The following is a 23,803-nucleotide window of genomic DNA, read 5'->3' as shown; positions in this document are numbered from 1 at the left end:
ATTTAGTACATTTTTTAAATTTAAGATGGGCCGATTTGTGTAAATCCATTAATAATTTATTATTAATGGATAATAATAATAAATTTGACAGTTACTAAAGCCACAATGACTGTCAAAAGTTTGGAATAAAATATAATAAAAGTAGATTTCTTCATGTTACTTGCTGCAATTCAACCTATACTATTCATGTTTGGAAGTTCAGTTCCTATTTTATTTCCTGTTGAAAATTGGAACCATAACCACTACCGCAAGGCACGGCAGTGGGAAGAAAGGAAAGAATGCAGTGACTCAAGTGATGTGTAGGCCTCTCCAAAGCTGGTTAACAAATCACTGGACGAAAGCAGTGTCAGTATATTTAATGAGCAGATGACAAAGCACTGCGGAAGACGATAAAGCATTGGCGCTTGTCCTGGGCGTACCGCGCTTCACACATTGTTACATTAAATTGACTGCTAACCACACAGTTACGCCTACTCTGCAATGTCCTACCGGTCATTTTCCACATAGAACTTATCTGGCCTTCTAACTTCTATAGTGAAACTTGATATGGATTGTGTTATTATTCTATAATGTCATAATATGAAGAAAAAAAAAAAAAAAAAAAAAAAAAAAAAAAAAAAAAAAAAAAAAAAAGTTGACTGAATGTCAAATGATTCAAAGGTTTTAAATCAACTTTCTGTAATCTTTCAGAAGTTTAAGTGGTAAACAAATGTTATAATAGTTTTTAATAGGACAAATGCTCAAAACTTTTGTGGTTCTATAAATAAATGTATTGTTGTTTTATAGTTCAATAATGTTGTACTGATTCGTTAAAAGAAGTACTCGTATATAGAACAGAATATATAACGTGGAAATAAATCATCACATGAGCCTTATTAGGTCAACGATACTTTCTGCTCACATTGTACCTGGAATTACAAGACAATTTATCGTCGATTCTCCGATTGGTTATTATGGCCACGCGTCACGGATCATACATGATCGAGAGAGAGGGTACTTGGAAGTGATCGTAAAACTTCTTCCGGATAAGGAAACTCGGTAATCGTTTACAAGATTTATCGTTCTTCATATACGGATAATCTAAATTGTGCGATATCTGAAAAACAGATTACGTTCAAAATTAAATGTTATCACTAAAAAGGGCTTAAGGGCTTAATTATAAATTAGTTACATTGAGTTAGGTACAGGTTCTAGTTGTAATAACTACACCGTATTACGCTTAAAGAGCTTCGGTTCCTTGCTTTAGCCCGTCAAAAATTGCAGTGTACAATTGTCCAGGCAAAAAAAGCTTCATTCCGTGACTGAAGTGCCTTTTCTCTGTATATTAAAAGTAAATAGACACTTTTGGCACGATCGAAGTGCGTTCCAGAATCAAAGTAGATTGGATTCAAAATTGACTTTTGATTTTTTTTATCAGTTTGGTGAACGTGTGTCTATAAAGCTAATATCATAATAACTCTTCTTTCAATATGTGTAAGGTCGTGAACCATTAATGACGCTGCCACCACATGTTTGTTATCCAGCTGATAAATCAAGGCATAAAAATCAACGATGCGTAAAGAATATTTCTTCCCTACGCTGTCCATGAGTACTAAGAATGTGATATTGGCTTACAATTGACCATATTGTGTTAAAAGCACAATATTATATTTTTTCAAGATTTTATACTATTATATCACATTTTTTCAAAATTCTTTTTCTACATAGTCCTAAAGCACACTGTATAAATAATAATGTTTTAATCAACGACTTTTATTTAAAACCCGATTGTAATTAAAAGGTGGCGATATCGTAAACGCAAAAAACAATCAAATCAATGTCAGAGTTTGACAAAGATTTTCTTGTAAGGAAAATTAACACTTTTATTTTGACACCACCATCTTGGAAACGTGTAGGTAGGCCTATTCTTTAAAACCTTTGATACCGATTTTCATTCAAATCCACCGAAAAATTACCGGGAGACTTGGGATGACTCCACTTTCCCTTTGTTTCATGCCTCCATCCTGGAAATGAGTGGGTATTTTATGAAACTGATATCAGGTACGCGTTTCTTGGTCTGAAAAACCACTAAAAGTTTCGTGCAAATCAGTTTGTAAATAGCTGTAAACCCCCATTTATGCCATCTTGGAACGGTAATAGATAACAAATTCCGGGATGCGCCAAAATGTTTAATTTTTTATTCCCTTTTCAACGATGTTTTACTTGTGAGAGATTGCCATTTAAAAATTTTGAGTTGAGGTGCACACCCCCCTTAGGGGGCCGCCCCCAAAAAGTGTTTATATTCCAAAAAATAAGTCCCATTGACTGACAAAGATCTTTAAAAATTGATTTCAATTGGTCGAAACTGTTTAGAAATGATAGGGGTGGCGACGGACTTTTAGATGACCCTATAGTTCAGTAAAATATGTAAGAAATTAAGTTATATTACAAGTTAAAAAGGAGTTGTTTTATATTTTCTTGTACAAAGAGCTTTAGTCTGCTACGAAACACACTTTTCCACAATAAAAATTATAGAAAAACGTCATTCCACTAACATTATTTAAAGGTTAAACCTAAATCTAATTACAAATAATTTTATCTTATGAAATAAGACTGTTTTATGGAATTACCCTGAAGTAGTTTTGGGTGATTAAAACCCTTCTTGAAGCGATTACATTTCAATGTCAGCTCCTTTAGACGGTATGTCTGAGGAGCACTTCAAAAAGCATGCCTTCATATGCATTTAATGCCGTGTTGGTATATAGTATTTTCAACAATGTTTTCTTTCCAGGGTCGACCAGGTGACAAGGGTCAGAAGGGAGAACTCGGCAGTCCAGGCTTCGACGTCTACGCTGCTGTCAAGGTATGTTGCAGGTTAAATAGTTATGTGTCCATCAAATAATGTAATTTTGGTGACAGTTTGCAAAAAAAACAGCCTAGGGAAAACGTTCTGCGCGTTTTGCATTTTGTGATTAGCTCCTTAGTCACTATAACATTTCATAAAATATATAAAATACAACATCGATGAAACTGGAAACAATAGAGATAACAACTCAAAGGGCTAATTCCCCAGTCTGAATTGATTTACTATGTTGCTTTGATTTCCATTTGTGAAATCTAAATCAAAGCATAACATCATTACCGAATTATTGAAAACGGAATTGACGTATAATTATCCCGCGAATGTACGATTTAACCATTCACACGAGCAAAATCGGCGTTCGTCATAGTCAAGTGTATTTTTTAAGTGGTCATAAAACAGAAAGCAATGAATGGGAGGATTAATTGGCTCGATTAGCTCGGACGTCACTTCTATGAATCATCACTCCTATTTCCATCCGGCGCTCGGCGTAAATGTTATTTATTGCCGCACTCCGGTCCCCTCGAAAGGCGGAAATCTATTTTTACAGTCGTCAGTTGTTGGTGACATATTTAACAGCTCGCTTGTTTACTGATGAAACATCTTTAGCACTGTTTTGGGGACCGTTGTGTGTCTAGACGGGGTATTTCTAGAAGTCTTTGTCTTCCGTGGGCTCATGTATCTGGATGCGCGGAATACTTTCTTTAGTACATGTTCTCTTTGATACCACAGTAACTGTCACGATAATTCTAGAGCCGCCATTGGTTCAGGTGTTGCTTGTGGAACACTACATCTTGGAGTTTAATTCCTACGCAATCGCTTTAAAATAGCGCCGTTGCATTTAGACTGGTCAAAAAAGTATTATAGTCATTTTCATGTGTTGAATACACTACCGAATTAACATTTATAGAATTCACATTAAAGTTTTGTAATTGTATAAAACTGTGTTAAGCAGCACAAACGTATGAGTAGTAACTGTCGTACAATTTTTTCAATTTTCAAAATAGCCAACAAAATTATGTTGCAAAATAGTATATTTAATTTAACCTTGTTATAATACTTGGAATTTTAGTCTCCGTATTCTAAAAATTATAGAACAATTTATGGACAAGATCTTCTTAATTCTTTACGTAACGAACTTTTCGATTAATAACTGTTACTATAGTGCCTAACATTTCTCCTCAGTTTTGGGCTATGTGTATGCCTTACTTTATACTCGTATGCACAAGTGACGTCATACGATAACCTGCAGTAAAATGTGTTTTCAGGGGTTAAAGAGATCAGTGACTACTCTCAGGGGCGGGACCCTCGGCTACGCTGAGATAGTAGCTGTGAAGGTACCTACCGTACATCCTACCGTACTGATTCCTTGGTGGTAGTAGCATGATGTTGATCTGTAGCATACATGTTGAAAATTACCTACCATTAGTCAAGGTTTTATCCCGTAATGTCGCACAATTCAGCAAAATTTTTCAAATCATAAATTTACAATTTGTTTATTAACTGAAGTTTCACACAACCAATTCTTTAACGCATTCTTGTGACCATTTGGTTCCTTTGTCCACATTTTATATAATAGCAGTTGTGAATTCTTATCGTTATTATATTGTCAGTTGGGTTAAAAATTAAAAGAGCCTAACTATACAGAAAACAAGAAATATTAACATCTGCCTATTAATTTTGTTTTTATTTTCAAAATAAAGGTGTTTTCAACATGTGTGAATATTTGCCTTTCGTCAAACAGTTCATTTGTGTTATCATTTTGTAGTTTACATTTTCATTTCTCATTCATTTGTACAGTTCGAACCGAGAAGTAGCTTGGCGTTGAGGTGGTTGAAACAACGACTCGACAATTACTTGTTTGGGGATTTAACAATGGTTGACGTGTTGTGTTCTGATCGCTCATGAATAAATGGTTAGTGATGCAAAGCCGAGTTGGATGAAGTTATTGTTTCCCCTAACAAACATCCAAATGCAAATATTTGGGAATAAATTAAAACAGATTAGCAAGACAATACATTTTGCATAAAGCCAACGCCAAGCTACCTCACGGTCACAGCCTGGGGTGTTCTATACTCGCAGCAGTCTACAGGTGCTTGCTCTCCTCTCGTCGTCCTTTCTTGTTTTATTTTCTTTGCTATCTTTTCTTTTCTCTGTTTAATTTTGGTTCGCCCGTGCTTGTAGGGACTCCAGGAACAAGGTCATAACATTTCCGCCCAGACCATCATCACTCTCAAAGTAAGTTCTCCTAAAGGCAAACATTGTTTAAATAACAAGCTTATGTAACAAAATTTAATTTCATAATCCAAATTAATTTAGAAAAACTTGAGTAAATGAAGTATTATTTTTGTGCGTTTATATTTCATTGTGTATAAAAACTAACACCCCATTCTCCGATTTACATTTTTACTTTTTGTTTTTGAGACAAAAAATAAATAATTGTAAGTAAATAATTGCTTATTATATATATTTATGTATATATATATATATATATATATATATATATATATATATATAAAGAGTTTATACATAAAAATAAGAATATTCGTGATGAAGTAATAATCGTGGAAAGGGGTATATGTATATATATATATATATATATATATATATGTATAAACTCTTTATATATATATATATATATATATATATATATATAAAGAGTTTATACATAAAAATAAGAATATTCGTGATAAAGTAATAATCGTGGAAAGGGGTGGATAAAAACGTAAATTTTAATATTCCATTTCATGGAAACATGTAGAAGAAAACAGAAATGTAACAAGATCAAAAATATAAAGTTTTAATTGTTTCTCTCCCTAATATAAAATAAATATAATGATTTAAACCATATCAGAACTCATCAAATTAAGGAATATACACTATAAACTATGGCAAAAATAAAACTTTCTTCTTATTTGAATATTTTATGTTGATTTGCTTTAAGTAATAATATGTCATAAGGTTACTTAAAAAATTACCCTTACAAAAAGTATTTTGTATAAAATGTTAATGTAAAAAGTTACTTTTATAAGTAGTATAATAGTTGTCCTATTTTATAAATATATTACTTCTTTATAATATTTTATAACTGAAATTTAGTTCTTGTGGATTCGACGACTTTTTCATTTTATCTTTAGTTATGATTCCTTATTTGTTGCAAATTCATATCAGAGGAAAGCTAAAACGTTTCTTTCTATATTAGTATGTTATTAACTTAGTTGTTTTAGTTTAGTGTAGTCTGTCAAATTGTAAACATATTTTGTGTGTAGAATTTGTTGTCGAGTTGTACCACACAGTGTATATTGTAATTGTAATTACTAATAAACATATATCATATGCATGTCTAAATTAACAATGTTTAATTATTTGTGATATTTTAATTTTCTAAGTAGTGCATGATTGCATGGGGTATTTAAACGATTATGTATGTTTCCGCTAAAGTTGTTCTACTAGTATATCATCTACAAATTGTTATTAAAATGTGTAGGAAAAATGAAATTACATAATCATTCAAAAGGCATAATCATGATTCTTATCGAAATAAAAGAATTTAAGAGTAGTGCTCAGTTGTGATCTGAAATTCATTTTCAAATTAGTTTGCAGTGCCATACATTTGTTGTTTTCATATTAATTTTATTTATAAAAATGACTAATTGATGTAACAGTTTTGCAATTATTGCTTTCCATATTTCAACCATAGTTTGTTTAATAGTAGTATTTTCTTATAGAATATACTTTTTTTAAACATAACATAAATATTTTTAGTTTTCAATAATGTTTCTAATATGAGACTAGAATAATGAAATTCCTCCTCTTTGTGTAGGGAGAGCCTGGAGAGCCGGGACCCCCTGGTCCGCCGGGACCTCAGGGTCCTGAAGGCCTCCCAGGACACGATGGTAGACAAGGTATTCCTGGAGAACCAGGAGCGCCAGGAGAAAAGGGTTCGCCAGGTCCTGTGGGTCCTATGGGCCCGACTGGAGAACCGGGAATTGCTGGAATGAAGGTAATTCTCGTAACTTTTGATTTGTTGGTTTCATTTTTTTAATATTGGATGGCTTTTGACCATATTATCTCATATGTTGTTTTCAATATTTGCTATTCTTTTGAACTAAAGGGAATTAAGAGATCTGCTCAGCTACTTTTAAAAAAATATTCAAATTATTGGGATCATGGGAGTATATATGGAGAGCTTAGGGAGCTCAACCCACCCACCCCCCCCCCCCCCCGAAATTTTGAAAAACAACAATTACACCCAGTAGTTTGTTTTTAGCTGAACACGTTTATTTGAGAGGTCTTACAACTCAACAATTTCCCGGTCATAAATTCCCGAGGCCCTTATTTTTGGAAGTTATTTTATACCTCCTAAACCACCCCCAGATAGTTTTCTAAAAACACCATTGATTGGGATAGTGCGTAAAATAAATCAATGTTAATAGCGTTCTAGTTCTCAGGGTTTTAAGGGGTACAACCTGATTTCACTTGACACATACACGAACGCGTCTTGCTGTCTGTTGGCATATGATCAAAAATTACAGCATAGCAAACCGTCGTTGTAAATTTCCACTTGTTCATGTTAGTAACTAATTGTGTTACATGTTTGGATTAAAATCTAAAACAAACTATTGTTGTAAAATTCAACATATGAAGTGAAACTACATTCTTTACCTCTCGGGTGATATGGGATAGGAACATGAGATAATAGTGGTTCAAAACTGTTTAAGCACGCGTTAAGCTGAATGCCATTTTAAATGCCTTGATAAAATCAAAACAGCGATGTAAAATTTAATTCCTTCCAACTTCATTTAACTAAAATTACAGCCTATCAGCGTTATTTTGTTTAAAAGAATAAATAAGCATTGTGATAGTATTACAAAAATGGTATCCAATAAAACACAAAGGAACAAAAAATTAATTTGTCTGTGAGTTGAGGCGGTGTTCGAGGATATTAAAAAGATAGTTCTAAACAAGATTCTTACTAAGAAATCCTTGTTTACACTTTAGATTCCTCTTTGGCTTGACGTTTAAAGTTAAAAATTGCTTCAAAACATACGTTTCGAGTTAATCTACTAATAATGCACATTATCTTCTCGAAACAAGAAATTTCTCTAAGTTTATAAGCTGAATTATATAAAATTATTTTAGTCCATAAAATCAAAGTAGACCTAATGTTCCAACACCAACAGTTACACAACTAAGACAAGGCGTACAGTACCACCCTCCGCTCTCTCAGATCAGTGTACTTGTACCGAAAGTTGTCCAAGAAGACAAAAGCCATTCAATATTTGTTCGTAATAGCATCAATGTGTTTAGACTACGACATGAACTTTGACACATTACAGGGTACAAAAGGAGACCGAGGCTTCTTAGGTCAACCAGGCTTCCCAGGACTGCCAGGATACCGAGGACTACCTGTGAGAAACTTTACTTTCAGACCACGGAAACTTGAAATATGCCCGTTACCGACTCCGGGTTGTTTCAATTAAAATACCGGCCCACAACAGATCATTGGACGCGGCTGTTTTGGTTTGATTTATTATAATTACGTGTAATGTGGAAGTTGGCAATGGTCCAGCGGTCATTGCTGCCGACTGCCAACCTTCAGTTGTGCCCTGCGCTACTCTGTGGGTTGAGCCCACCCATTATTTATGGTTATTGATAGTAGTACCCTTCCATGTCTCAAGGTCAAGCTCCCACTACTTCCTTAATATTGATTTTACGAGACAAGTCAAATTCATTAGACGAGTCAGTGCTGTGATTAATGTTGATTTCAACTCAATTATTTTCACTGTACTGTTACTGTTTAGGAAAGCTCTGATAACACAAGTAACATTGGGATTGGTCATATGTAGATGTTATATTCCGTAACTAAATGTCTCTATTGTCACCTGGTATACAAAGTTAACTTTAATGCCTGTGTCGTATGAGAAAGTTAATTTGTCCACTCAAAGACCATTTTAATTCTTGACGTAAATGTGTCACAAAATCAACGCATAGTTAAGAGGAGTTTTTACACATCTTACACAAAATGTATCGTAATGAAATTAATAATCTTATTTAACCATAAAAGAGAATTAGTTGAAACTAATTCGACAAAAGTGGAATACCGAGTCATTGTAATTGCAATCGAACATAATTCCCTTCCACTGATTGAAGAGGCAAAGTCATATAGTCGTATATTACAACTGGTCATATTATAAAGGACTTGTGATGATATCTAGTGATGATCCCTGAGTGATGTACTTCCAGTGTTATATAAAATAATATTGCCTATATAACGCGTTCCCTCCCCTCCCCATTTTAGTGTATATTGTCGGTACAAGGTCAGAACTGAGAAGAATCACAGTGGCACAATTGATTGTACCTGTATATATGCCTTGAAGTTAGGTATCACTTTTTAAACATGAAACCTCGTTAATATAAATCGATAATACGTACTATAATATACTCAATTTTAGAGTGCTAAAAGTTATTTAAACACGATTTTTATTATTAGGTGGTGAAATAACGAAATTTTGATAGGGATCAATTACAACCTTACTCAGAGGCCAAACACCTTCAAAATAGATTTAGATAACGAGTATAGAGCACAAAAACACCATTCAGTGGGGATATTTCAAGTTTTCAGTGGTTTTTCCTGTGCATTGTGAAATTGTAGTTTCAGGGCTATCAGGTGAAAGACGATGGTTTCTTCCTGGCTATTTAAATAATCTTGTTACTGTTTTAGATATAGTCAACGGTTTCTGGTCTACTACTAACATCGGTACACTTCTTGTTGTGGTTGAATTATTTGTTGACTAACATGGGATCACTATATCGTACTCTAAGTTTGGATGCATGTCCACTCTATAGTTTATAGTGTTAGCCTTGAGCTTTTGGATGATATTATATATATTGTAGTGATATTTTAGAAAAGTTGTATGAGGGTTGTCTCGAAAGTAACCTCAGCTTTCGAGAAATAATAAGAGAAGCTGATTTTGTGTAGTATGTTTGATTTTGGATTTTTATACTAGATGAATCATACTTTGGTCATTCGAATTTAAGCGACATTGCTGCGATCTGTTGGCTAACGAGAGAACAGGCATTTGAAACGTGGCGCTGCCAGTTGCAATTCTAAGTAATGTTCCATTTCTCATTTTGACATGTCACAGTAAGAATGTCTCTCTCTCTCCCTCTTCTCCCTTTCACCTCCTTCCCAACCATGCCTCTACCCTTTTCCCCTCCTACTATTCCCTCTCACTCATTTTAGTTTACTTTTGTTGTAAAAAACTAAAGGGATTATCACATCAGAAGGTGGTTTGGATCAGCTCCCTGGCCGTATATTGTATAGCACTAGCATGCAATACATGTGCCTAATGTTGAAGTAGATGGACTCTGTAACATACATACATACATAGACACTTTATCTTTTTATTAAATTAATTTTATATTGAATTTATTTTCTATTTTATTCTTGAACGGAGGTTTCTCCTGGACGCAATGGAATAATGTATATGGCATTAATTATAACTACGTCCTAGAGTTTATATAATAACGCCTCATTGTTGAACCTCTATACATTTTATATGTTCAATATAGTCAATTTTCCACTCAATAAAACATTTTAATTTCTCATTACTTTACAAGTGTCATGAAATTCTTGATTCTCTTCAAACACTAACGTATTTTGTTCATGGAACTAATTTAAATTCTCACTTTGTAAATTGCTCTGTTCCATTAGCATATATATTGAAGACTCACAGAAGCTTCAGTCTATTAACAGTTGGAATTTATTATTGCAGCAGACCTGCCCTATTTCAACTGTGCCAGAAATATTATTTTTATTATCACTATATGAAATGTTTTGAATGCTTTATTACACATTGTCCGCATCAAAATTGTAAAACTTTTTATTTCCTCTAGGGTGATAAAGGGGATAAGGGCGAACGAGGGTTGACGACGACATTAAAGGGCGACCAATTCCCGACGGGGATAATCGAAGGACCGCCAGGACCCCCAGGACCACCAGGTACGAACATTTGTGTCCTTGCATGTTGTGTGACTCTATGGAAGTGAATAATATTTCAATAACGCCACATTCACTACTTCATTGAATCCTTTTTCCAAAAATATTCCTTGTTCGTCTGAGTTTGATTGAAATTTTCATCAACAACTTAATTTTCTTCGAGGTGCGTTTGCGTTGATATCCATTTTAAATACACCTGATGTTTAAATTTTTGTTTTGGTTTCATTTATCGTAATTTTGTTATCATTATTGTGTTTTGTTGATAACTTCTCATACCTCCACATTTTTTATTTTAATATCACTATTAATTTTAATTTGATTTTAGTTTTTTAAAAATATAAACAATACATCATGGTGTTTTTATTTATTTTATATATACATTTTTCTATTTCATTTTGTAAACTTTTCTTTTCTAAGTTACACTGACAAACTAGTAGTTAACGAAAAGTCAAATGGTCATGAGCGGAAGCCATCACTGTGTTGAAGGGCCGACAGGCGCCAGGGGTGACAAGGGGGACCTAGGGCCAACAGGGCCGCCTGGCATGCCTGGAGAGAAAGGTGCCAGGGGAAAACGCGGCAAGAGGGTAAGTGTGTCGCATAGCTTACCGTTTGGCGATTGGTTGCATGAGGCAGTGTGGCATCGCAACTTTCTACACGCTACTGCATTTTGTTATGTGCATATCTTCTTTGCCATTATTATAAACACCCTTTGATTAATTAATCTCAATTTTGTATCGATTTTGTAATATTTTTATTAAAATTCAATCTAATTTTCTACAGTGTGAAAAATTATGTAAATAACCTAAATTTCAAATTTAACTTTTATTTTTACGTTATGAAAAATTAATATAATTTGAAAAACAAAATTAAATATAAAAGTAATGTTTGATTAAAAATACCTACGAGTATATAAATTAACTTTACATTCTAATCCAGAAATTGTTACAAACCAATTTCAAATTTAATAACTATGACCTCAAACCGTATTTGAGGAACCAAGCATGAAATTCAACAGAACTGTTGTGAAAATAATTCACTGTGAATCTTGTGCTATGTGCATAAAATTGCTATTTGGCATCGTTCTTGGGTTGAGGCATTTATTGAATCATATTGTTTATAGATATATTTTAAGAAACTTTGTAGGTCTAGTTATTCTAATAAGAACTAGGCTTATTTCTTAGATTTGTACTAAAACATATTATTATGCAATAATAATTTGTTATATTATAAAAATGTTAATTTTTATAAACAAATTTGTAATTGTGTTGTATCTAAATGTCAACAAAAAGTGAGAATTACATCACATTAGTACCTTTTCATGGCTAGTATTTTAAAAAATACTTTTTTTGGTTATTAAAATGTACTTTGGTATTTTTATTTATTTCATATTAAACTGAGCACAGTTTCTAACGGCACTAATCTACTAATAATTTCCAATCCAAATGCTTTGTTTCACATTATACTTACACAAGAAGCTATTAATGTTTTTTTTATAATTTAAATATTCCAGTATTCCAGTTTTAATAATCTGCTTCTAATGTGACATGGTCATTCTTAAAAATTGATATTCTATATAACACAAAATTATGCAGTACAAATAAAATATGAATAATTTATCTAATTTTTAAAATTAATTTTTACTTCTATGTAAATTGCATTATTTTTGTAATAAACCCCTATGTAAATAATTAATTATTCAAAACTGAGTAGGACTAGTACATCTCTGTATATAATAGTCACTCAGAATTTATTTTGCTATAATTTAAAAGTAGTCTACATTTTTCATAACTCTTCTGTTGTATAATACTGCAACAATTGCCTCATTATTGAATTAAAAACAGTGTCCACAACGTAATACAATTATTTAACTAAAATAAATTGTCAGTTATTGAATTAATAAATCAAGCCGAATAAAATAACATATTAATAAACAAAAAACTTTTATTACTTTAGTACTTTTTTACCCATAAGAATTTTTTATACATTTGCTTTCATTTGTTTTTGTATCATATAAACTAAAAACTGGTTTCCATATTTTACCTTTCAATTTATATATTTTTTTTAATTAACTAAAAAATATCAATTGCTTCTTATCCAACTAAAATAGAACATAGTGGAGAATGGTTTGGAAAATCCTGTACAACTCAAACTAATCACTTTTGAGCTTATACATAGGCCTAACTACTAAAATACTAGGATGTAAATTTAAAATCCTTTTTCATATTTTTCAAGTATTTTAATATTATATTTAAATGCAATGCACATTTTAAGTACGTTAATTGTTTATTTTATGACCTCATATGAAAATTACATGTCAATAAGAGCTTTTTAAGCTTTCTTAGACTAAAACTACTCATCTATTCCACAAACTAACCTACAGCTTGTAGTTTGTGACACATCATATGGGCCTTTACTTGTTGTGAGAGGTAAGATATTTTGTTCCTATTTTTTAAAATGAGCATTTGGTCATTTTGTTGCTTTTGTTTCCAGAATTGATTTTTTTACTATTTTCGTTTTTGCCGTTTTAATTTGCATTAATTTTCACTGTTAACTAACTATCTGCTATAGCATTTCTTTGTATAAAATGTACATAATAACGCTGATATTTCATTTTTTATTTGTATAACCTGTGGTGTTCAAAGGCACATGAAATTTGTAATCTAAAATTGTTAGTACATTGAAATTCTGCTCAAAACTACAGTAAATAAACCTAAAACATTCAATTTTAACATTACATGTGCAGTATTTAAAACAATTTAAACTCTGCTTTGAAGAGTTATTTGTTAATTTGATATTCAATTACATAAATTACATTTTTATTGAATATTTAATATTAAGTAAAAATATGTTGTTAATTGGTCAGACAGCACCATTTTGTACTCATTATGATGTCGTTTGATTTTTATAAAGCATAACGATGATTAAATAGTCAGTGACCAACTAGTTTAATAATGGTAAATTCTTAAAGTTATTTGTTAGTGATAAAATTGTTTTAATAGTGTTGTTATTTTAATTTTTAATTATACTTGTGTTTTGTAGAAATTGTGTACATATATTTATTATTTTGTCAATTTTTATATGTTAAGTTCTAAGGTTTTATTTGCACAGAATCTTAAAAAGGCAAAGTTGAGCAACAATGTTTCCAACAGGGCTCCTCAGGACACGCAAATATGCGGGGCCTCCCAGGTTTGCCAGGGGCCCCGGGTCAGCCAGGGGAGAGAGGGAATCCAGGCAGTCCAGGTACGGGCTACATCTCAGTACAGTAGATTCATTTCAAATTATTCACTTCCATAGCAAGTTTAATTAAATGTGGGTGGTGGTAGTTGTGTAGAAAGTAGTTCCATGTCGTAGTTTAGTATTTTCTTGTAATGGCCAAATTAATTTTCTCAATGGAAGTTTTAATGGATCAAGAGTTTACCTCTAAAAAAAGATTTTTACAGGTAAATTGATTTACATTGTCAATTTAATAATATAGACTAAGATAATTAATTATGTATAATAACAAAACATATTAACCATTTTCTGTTTAAACTTACTAATATATTCTTTACATTTATTATTTGGTACTTCATTTTTTTGAAAATGCTGTACATTCACTTCTTTACATAGAAATATTCAAACCTATCCTTGCTTTAGTTTTACATTCTTTGTCTCTGACCAACTATAATGAATTTTAATATGTATTGTTTAATTCTAATACAAAACTATAAAGCCATGTTTTACCTATAATTTGTTTGTGATTGATGTGTCACAATAAACAAATATATGTAATATAGGTGATGTGTGTGTAAAAATATATTTGTACTTGAAATTTGCAACATATTTAATAAACAACATTGTTTTATTGAGTTTGCAATAAATTCAAAATATTCATTTTAATTATTAAAGAACTTTTGTTGTTTAGTTACTTGAGAGAGAAGAGGGAAAGATTCTCTTGTAAAACTACTGTAACATTAAAGTTGATTTGCACAGGACCTAAAGGAGACAGAGGCTTGACAGGACCTCCTGGAGACCAAGGGATGGGAGAGCCAGGACCTCAAGGTCCACCAGGATTACCAGTGAGTAATATTTTCTTCTTGTTGGTTAGAATATAATTTGTCTTGTTAGTAAAGTTTTTTCCAATTCTCTAATTGAAATACATATACTTGGGTTTTCACCAGTTCTAGACCAAGGTTCCAAGAATGGTTATTGGAAACCCCTTAAGTAATCATAAAACATTTCCTTAACTAATATAAATCATTGTGTTTTTGTGTAAACCATAATCCTCCAATAATCATTAATATCTTTTAATATACCACAGATAGTTTTTAGCACAATAGTAATTAATAAAGTTACTATATTACATTTTTTCAGCTTTTTTAAGTATAAAATTAAATAATTCTTCAGGTTTTTTAATTAACAAATATTACAAGTATAAACCTTGACATTTTTAATACTATCTTTTGAAGGTTTGGAAGATATTCAGTTCCAGGATGAAAAATAATAAGAATTAGATACACATTTTAATTATTTTAAGAAGTCTAATCTAATTTTGTTCTACATTAGATTTATAATTTTTAGTACGAATCTAAATTTATTCTAAAATAACACATTAAACATTAACAAAATTCATTAGTTTTAGAATAACTTTTGAGTACAAAAGTCATCTGTTTTAATCTTGTCGCCTCATAATTTAATTTTAATTTTTTTTTTTTTTCTAACTACAGCAAATACTTTATGAACAAATTTAATAATGCCACTTTTAAAAATAAGGTAGACCTTTCACAAATTAAACCAGTTAATAATTTAATGATATTTTTGTTACAGGGCCAGTACGGTCCCAAAGGAGAGAAAGGTGACTATGGAGACATCGGGCCACCTGGTCTGATGGGACCTCCAGGCCTGCCCGGACCTCCTGTAAGTAGCACAAGACTTGAACATACAGTTGCATTTTTGTAGAGCTAGAAACCAGGAACCTTCTTACACCTAATTCTTAAAATGTGTCTGAGCAACTTCTTGAATGATTGGATATTCAGGAAGGGTATGCTGATAGTAGGCCTCATGTGAAGGTCCTTTGGAAGGAAAAGCTAGCACTTTGCCAGTATTAACTTGTGAAATCTTATAGAAAAGATTCTTAAGTTTTGAACTATTAAGATATAAAAATCAAGAATGTATTTAAAATGCCAAAGTTACAATATAGCCTGAGTATATACTAATGACAATGAGTATATGTATATATATATATATATATATATATATATATATATATATATATATATATATATATATAAATGAGTATAGCTAATGACACAACAGTAAAATGACAGCAAGGACTGCCTATTCCTGGCACACACAATCCTTTACTGTTGCCATAGCAATCATCTTAATCCTTATAAATTGCATGCTTAGGTTGCAGCTGTATTCTTAATGTGGTAACAAGTTGTTTTACATAACAATGTGCCTTATGAGATTTGTGTGTAGTTAATTGTGGAGTACAGCTATAGGATAAAGAAAGATAAAGTTAAAGGGTAAAGAAAGTTTGTCAGACAGTAACTCAAAATTGAAAGTGTATATAAAACAGAAAACAGCAGTATGCAAAAATCATATATTTTTTTTAAATTAAGAGAGCTTAAAGTATTTTAATATTTTGTGATATGAAAACTGTAAAACAACAAATCTTGCATGTAAATAGTTTATTCTTTTTTATTTAAAATTGTACTATATGATTTGAAATACAAATGTTTTAACTATACAAGCACTGTAAAATAATATTACAAGATTTCAAAACTCTTATTGTAAACATTTTTAAATGCATTTGAGTGCAGCATTAAATTTGAAAAGCATTTTGATTTGATAAAAGTACAATATCTTTGTTCACTCTAAATGTCACACTGTTCACAATTTAGAAAAAGGTAAACTGAGCTGAATTCATTATTTACATCCCAAAATCAACAAAACTTTATTGGCTTAAAAAACACTTTTGTGTTTCACCCCTCCCATATCACTTCTTTAAAAAGGGATTTGCATAAAAACTCTTCATCACTAGACAATTTTAGACTGAGATCTGTTTAATATTAGATAACTTAAAATTATCTAACAATGTTTTAAAATTAAGGCAATGCAGTAAAACACATTTTACCATCTCCTGTTTTTTGCTTTTACAACACAAAAACTACAACAGGTAAAAGTACAAAAACATTTTGTTCAAGAAGCCCAAAAAAGAGAATTTTCCATTTTAAAAGTGTTCTTTAAAGAGAGAGTTAAACTGGCCCCTTATTTGAGAAAAATTCTAGAAAAGGGGACGAGAATGTTGAACAAGACCTTTCAATACATTAAAAATCAATATGTTATTTAAGTTGAAATTAATGAACAATGCATTGTACAAACAACAATTGAGATTAGACAGGAATTGTAAGTCACAGCATTTGATGTAGGATCTAGTCATAGGTGTGGTATGGCATCCCTGAACTTAATGGTAAATAACCCATAGATCATGAGTTATCTTTATGATTTTATATTTATTAAATCAAGCTCACATTCATTTTATATGAAATTGGTCCAAGAACTGACTAATGACATCTGTTCAATAAAACTTTTAAGAAAGCCAGTTTCCAAAACAACCCAAGCATGCATAACTTCTAATATCAAGAACCTGTCAATTAGGCATCCCTTTACATCTCCACAAAAATTTGTGATACTAATGTATCTCATTATTCATGCAGAAAATCTAAAGCAATGAGACTGGATAGGTTATTTTAGCCATATCTTTTCTGGTAATTCTTTGTAACAGGATAAATATATTTTTGAAGTCAACTTATTTGATTTATGAATAAAAGAGAATTAAAACACAAGACAACAAAAAAGAAACTTAGAATCAACACTGAGCCTTTAAAAGATAAACAGTACCAACCACAAACTAAAACTAAATTACAGGAACTTACCTTTGGCAAGAAAAGAATACCAATTCTCAGACCTGCTAGGTATCGAAATACAACCTCTCCACTCAAATAGAGAGGCACACAAAATTGCTCTATCAACCATTATGGCTGTCAACAATATTTCTCAGCCTGAAGCATAGAAAGATTTAATCAAATTTATTCATGAATTCTTGTTGAAAATACATTCTTCCTGAACTGAAAATGGGTCAAATAAGTCATATATGAGTAATAGTTATAAAGATTTTTGTGAATGTGCATGTAACATTATCTATTTTGGCATTCATGATTTCTTAATTTTCTCGATGAAATTGAATAGAACTTTGCGGATTTGTCCCAAATTAATGGAATAATTTATAATATCCTGTAGTTAAACTATTAGGTAAGAAAGAATAGAATTAATTATTTTTTGCATAAATGATAAGCTTATAATGAGGTTATAAATTAAGCTTATAAATGAGTAGTTTTATAAAACGCTGAGATCTTGCAAGAGGAGGCAAACTGATCTAGAGAGTGAAGGATTTTTAATGTTTTAAATATTTGTCCTTTTACTATAAGGGAAAGTCTCTTTGCATCCTGAAGTGAGTGTAAAAATAACAGGTTAAAGAAGGTTATATAACTTTAATGAATTGGACAGGATGTGGAATGTTTGTCTCTTTATTAATAAAGATACTTCATTTTGATCCTTACGAGACAAAAAGTGGTGCAGAAGATGAGGCAAACATAACATTTTTGATCTGTGAGATTTAATTGAAGCTTCTCTCGTTGATCTACAGTGTATCTATAACCTAAAATTTTGGTATTGTACAGGCTGCTTCAAAATATCTATGGTAGAGCTGTAAGGTTGTTAATTTCAGGGTTCAAACTTATGGTGAACATAGGTATAATATTTAAACAGTCCAGTATAATGTTATCTATACGAGATATTTTATTTATATTCATGTTTAGTGTTCAATGCTTTATGTTAAAATTGCATTATTATATGTCTTATGTATACAATTTATATATAATTTACATTTTAATTTAGGATAGGTGTTTTTAAAAATAAACATGTCATGTACCATAAGGTAAGTAATTATTGTACATAGTGTTATATGACAACAGATAACAAATTTTGTTATTTAATAAAAATAGTTTATTATTATTTACATCTAATAAAGTACTGTTGGATCAAACAATCAATCAATCAAATTCTTTATTCTTTTTATCACTGAGTATATGTATATAAAACAGTAAGAATAAAAATTTGTAGGACATTTCGTGTACTGAAGGGCTTGAGGAGCTTGAGGTCAGTCAGCTATTTTGGTTACAAATTCTTCCACTATTTAGACAGATGTTCTATCAGCCAAGTGTCTAGTTCATCTTTGATTGGTTTGGCAACCAATCAAATTGACTGGTGTCAATTTTTTTGAATGTGATAAGAAGGATATTGTACAGCTTTGCACCAGCAAAGGTGAATTTCTTTTCATAAAGTGCAGTACAGTTTCTGATGTATGGAATTCTTGTCGAGTTTCTAGTCCTGTAGCTATGTATCCTTGTTTCCTTCCCAATCTACAAAGATTATTGTAGATAATAATATACATATAAGTATATATATATATATATATATATATATATATAAAATACATATATATACATAATAATATACAAATAATAACATACATAACGCAGATGCGTTATGTATGTTGCAGTGTCACTTTTAATCCTGAGTTCTTGTAACGTTGGTTTGTAACGGGCAGTGCAATCCATGTGGGCTAAGGATCTTATTGCCATATTTTGTGTTGCCAACACTCTTTTAAGGTTTACTGCATAAATTCCACACCACACAACAACAGCATACAGCTCTGTCTCTTGGAGTGCATGGTATGTTATTTTTTTAGTGGCTAAATTGGTGATGTCTTTTTTTTTTTAATACATTCACTGCTTTTTATAGATCATTTTTCATCAATCAGGTATAAAAATTTTTAGAAATAGGTTTTTATCAGGTAAGGTTGGAGTGTGATTGGCTCTTCTTCCTGTATTTCTTTCTCTTTTTGATTGGCTCGCTACTAAGTCGTTCAGAGAGCAGTAGCTGTATGCTTATGCCCTAATTTGGTAAAGTTGGGATAGGAATTGCATCTTGTAAGTGTTATACGTTGTTGCTAAAAGCTTCAGGTCATTCATCTTTAAGCAACAAGGTGGTGGATTCACTGATATAACTGAGCTATAGTCTTTGATGTAGTGTGGAAAGTCATTGGTTGGCAATATGAAAAGAACTGAGTGCAACACTGACCCTTGTAGAACTCCTATGGTGGTTGGGTGGTTGCTGTGACCTAGCTGTTTGTGTTAAATTACCTACTTTATGTTTCATTCGTAGGTACAAGAAGTAGACTTTCCTGAAGTGGTATCTGCTATGGGATGTACTGTAATTGTTATTTTAAACATTTCCAAGGATAAAACTATTTTAAGAGAGATCTTTGTTAAGAAGGCTTGGATAAAAACGAATGGATAATCTAGGGCACTATTATAAACTGGATAAACTGGTCAACTCATATAGATACTGTCTGTAACAAAATCTCTAGAGTAAATTACTTACTTTGGAAACTCAAAAGTTTTGTTAGTCCAGAGTATTTAAGATTGGCATATTTTGGGCTTTTTTCAGTCGCACATATTGTATGGTCTACTTGTATGGGGTCATTCTTCACATGTCATTGACATTCTTGTGCTACAGAAAAAGGCTGTTCGTAATATTGGAGGAGCCAACCCACTTGAACACTGCAAACCTCTTTTTGTACAATTTCAAATTCCCACAATAGTAAATCTTTATATTTTTCAAGTTTTATTGTATACAAAATCTAATTTGAATCTTTTTCATACAAGACAGGAGATCCATCAATACAACACTAGGGGAAGGAATAAGATTGATATATTGCCTCACAGACTAGCTAAAACTAAAAGCTCGTTTAAATTAAATTTTATAAATTTTTTTAATAAGCTGCCTGATGATGCGAGACTTGTTTCCTTTAAAATATTTTAAAAAAGTTATATGATTGGCTAGTGAAAAATCCTTTTTACAACATTGTGGAATTCATGAATTGCCATATTAATGTTAGGTTTTTAGTTTATAACTAACTATAATTACTTTTATTTATTGCTACTTTACTTAAATTTCATGTGAACTTTCTACAGACACTTTTGTGTTAATGTAATTTTTAGCTCTAACAATGTATGTAATTTTAAAATGACTTGTCCTATTTCTGTAAACAGATCAATGGAATAAATGATTCTTATTCTTAATTGTTTCTTTTAAAAGTCTATACCTATAGACTACTATTAGTACCTACTAGTAGTGTGACTTTTTTTTGTTCGCTTAGGACAGAAGCTAAGTAAATCTCTCATTGTACTATGTCCCAAAAAGGTCTTTTCGCTGCTTTCTGAGTGTTATTATTAAACACATATTTTGAAATTAAGATACTTTAAATAATGAAAATCTTTGTAAAGTTACTTAAAATATCAAAGTTCAATTTCAATACCTTAGAGATGCATGTCTACAAATTTCTTAAGTATGAAAAGTTTTTAAAACAGTGAAGTTTATATATCTCCTGAATAAAAAGACACACTTTAATAATGAAATACATTGTTGGTTGCAGAAAATATTTTTTTAAATCACCTCATGAAGGTTATTGGCATCCAAAAGTATAATCGAAGAAAAGTTATTAAATTAATTAATTTTTGCTAGAACAATCAAGTTGTTGCAACCAGTTAATTTACATTTGTTTATAACTCATAATTATTTATCTTTGCTGAGGATTTTTCACTGTTCATAAAATTCCAGTAAATCCACCTTTTGAAAATTTGTATTACGACATTGCTATCTTCAAGTGGCAAGACCATTGGGCAAGCCTCATATAAAGCTTTCACTGCCTTTTCTATAATTGCTGTGACAATGAAATATCCCTAGCAAAAAGTATTCAGCCAATGGCTGAAGATATTATAATGTTGTTGCCTACATTTTTATTTCTGTATGTATACAAATAAAAATCGTACAAAAAGTTTTCTTTATTGATCCATAGATGCAACTGTATTAAATACATAAATTCACAGGAACAAGTAATTGTAACTGTCCACCACTGTCTTAAACTCTCCATATAAAATGCAGACGGCCCTAAAGTTCAGTTTTTCAATGTCATGCTCTTATAAATTTCTAGCTCAGTAAACCCATAATACCATCAACTTAGTTGTGTATCTTTGGTGAATTGGATATCCACAATTTATTCCATACTTTTCTCTGCATTTATCCTTATACAATACTTATCTTACTCCTTATACCTATTTTCTAAAGTCTCAAGACAGCCTTATAATCCTGTTTAATAAAGCAAATTTTTAAAAAGGCTTTATAACACTGTATCACAAAGTATTTGGTCTGAGCTCTTTATGTTTTTTAACATACATAATACATTGAGACTCATTTGAATTCAGTTAATAAATTGCCACATTTACTAAAACCATTGTTCTGTAGTAAAGATCAGGTATTTGTATCTGATTTTGTGGCTAAAAGAGCAAAACCAGGAGTTTGAAAACTCTTAGCTTTACTTTGTATAAAATACAAGCTACGCACTTGGATAATGTAAACTGTTCGGATAGAGGATTCATTTATTAGTTCAAGTTTCCATACAACCTCACACTAACCTCACCTTCTGCTTAGTGCAACATCTGAATTCTGAAACTGTCACAGACTTGACTCCTGAAATCTGGAGTCTATTTCCATCTGAAGAGATCCAGCAAAACCAAAGAGTGCAGGGAGTATATTGGCTATACTAATAATTACTTGCACACTATATGGATAGTTAGGTATCAGTATCCTTGAAAGCACCAACATTAGCAGGGTACTGAGATAGGGAGGCCAACTAATGGTTGACAACCAACCTAGCCAGTTGGTGATAAAGACATTTCACCAATGCAGAAAATGAAATGGATTCAACATTCACATTGAACTAACACTTTCTACCATAGATGATTCAGATATATTTATAGACCTGATAATGATTCTGTTTAGTTATTAAAATGCTGTTGGTTGTGTGATGTAGCTGTTATATTCATGCTTGCTTAATAATATTCATCTCGTAAGACTTGTACACTATTTATGTGTGTGTGGTTTCAGGGCTACCCAGGTCAGAAAGGAGACAAGGGCGATAAAGGGGAATCGGTGAGTTGCTCATCATAATTCTGTTTCTCAAAAACAATAACTATAAAGTCTTAACAGTACAATATTTGTTCTGTTGAGCAATCAAAATCATAATCATGAACAACATAGTGTTGATTCTCAGTTAAAATTTGGATTATAGTTTTGTTCATGTTTGTTGGCAGTTCAAATGCTCAACTCGAACATTATTATCTTAGATATATTTCCTTAACAGCTTTTTGCTTGATTAAATGTTTTATAAGATTACACATAGTTTTAATTTTAAATTTATTTATAGAGTGAAATTATAAGTATAAATTATGTATGTGGATTGCATTATAATAGATTATTATTAGTTAATATCCACACATTGTTATTTTCCAAATTTATTTATTTTGCATGCTTGTGTTGCTTCTAATATGTTTTCTTTCTTTCTTTTCCTGGCGTCCATGGCTGGATACAGAAATATAAGAAGCTTAGAAGAAGACAGGTAAATTGATATTTATTTATATTTGGATAGTTTTTAACTTTAAGGTTTTGTGATTATCTTTTATTTTAACCACATAAAGTTATACTTGTTTATCGGTTTACATGCAATAATTTCTGTAATTTGTTACACTTTGCATTTCACTAACAATTGAAACTATTATGTTAAACGTAATTAAATAACACCATTCACTTCTGAACAAGATATACAAACACACCATTAGTATAATATTGATATATTTAAGTTAATGTATTTTAAAGTGAAGATAAATGAGAAGCAGATAACTACAAAATAAATGACAAATTTATGTATGTTATCAAAGTGGTTTGGTTGTAAAATTTTAATCCACAACTAGAAATAGGATTTTGGATTAAAGAACAGGACTTTGGAAGTAAAAGGT

General features: G+C 31.3%; 1 protein-coding gene across 16 annotated transcripts in view; it reads left to right on the top strand.

Annotated features, from left to right (window-relative positions):
• LOC124362306 (collagen alpha chain CG42342-like) overlaps nt 1–23,803 on the top strand; it is a 535,020-nt gene that overhangs the window by 451,385 nt on the left and 59,832 nt on the right. For 6 of the 16 annotated variants that reach the window (XM_046816688.1, XM_046816687.1, XM_046816685.1 and 3 more), the window contains 12 exons: nt 2,771–2,842; nt 4,108–4,176; nt 5,024–5,077; nt 6,663–6,842; nt 8,179–8,250; nt 10,739–10,844; nt 11,328–11,425; nt 13,991–14,081; nt 14,814–14,899; nt 15,648–15,737; nt 22,896–22,940; nt 23,380–23,406. In XM_046816688.1, the coding sequence (XP_046672644.1) occupies nt 2,771–2,842; nt 4,108–4,176; nt 5,024–5,077; nt 6,663–6,842; nt 8,179–8,250; nt 10,739–10,844; nt 11,328–11,425; nt 13,991–14,081; nt 14,814–14,899; nt 15,648–15,737; nt 22,896–22,940; nt 23,380–23,406 (990 nt within the window). The remainder of the gene's footprint in view (nt 1–2,770; nt 2,843–4,107; nt 4,177–5,023; nt 5,078–6,662; nt 6,843–8,178; nt 8,251–10,738; nt 10,845–11,327; nt 11,426–13,990; nt 14,082–14,813; nt 14,900–15,647; nt 15,738–22,895; nt 22,941–23,379; nt 23,407–23,803) is intronic. The other 10 variants (XM_046816693.1, XM_046816690.1, XM_046816683.1 and 7 more) reach the window with 9 other exon arrangements.

The sequence above is a fragment of the Homalodisca vitripennis genome, chromosome 5 (genome assembly GCF_021130785.1).
Source record: "Homalodisca vitripennis isolate AUS2020 chromosome 5, UT_GWSS_2.1, whole genome shotgun sequence".
Classification (NCBI taxonomy): domain Eukaryota; kingdom Metazoa; phylum Arthropoda; class Insecta; order Hemiptera; family Cicadellidae; genus Homalodisca; species Homalodisca vitripennis.
Note: the sequence above shows the minus strand (reverse complement) of the source record. Positions and strands in the feature narration are given on the sequence as shown.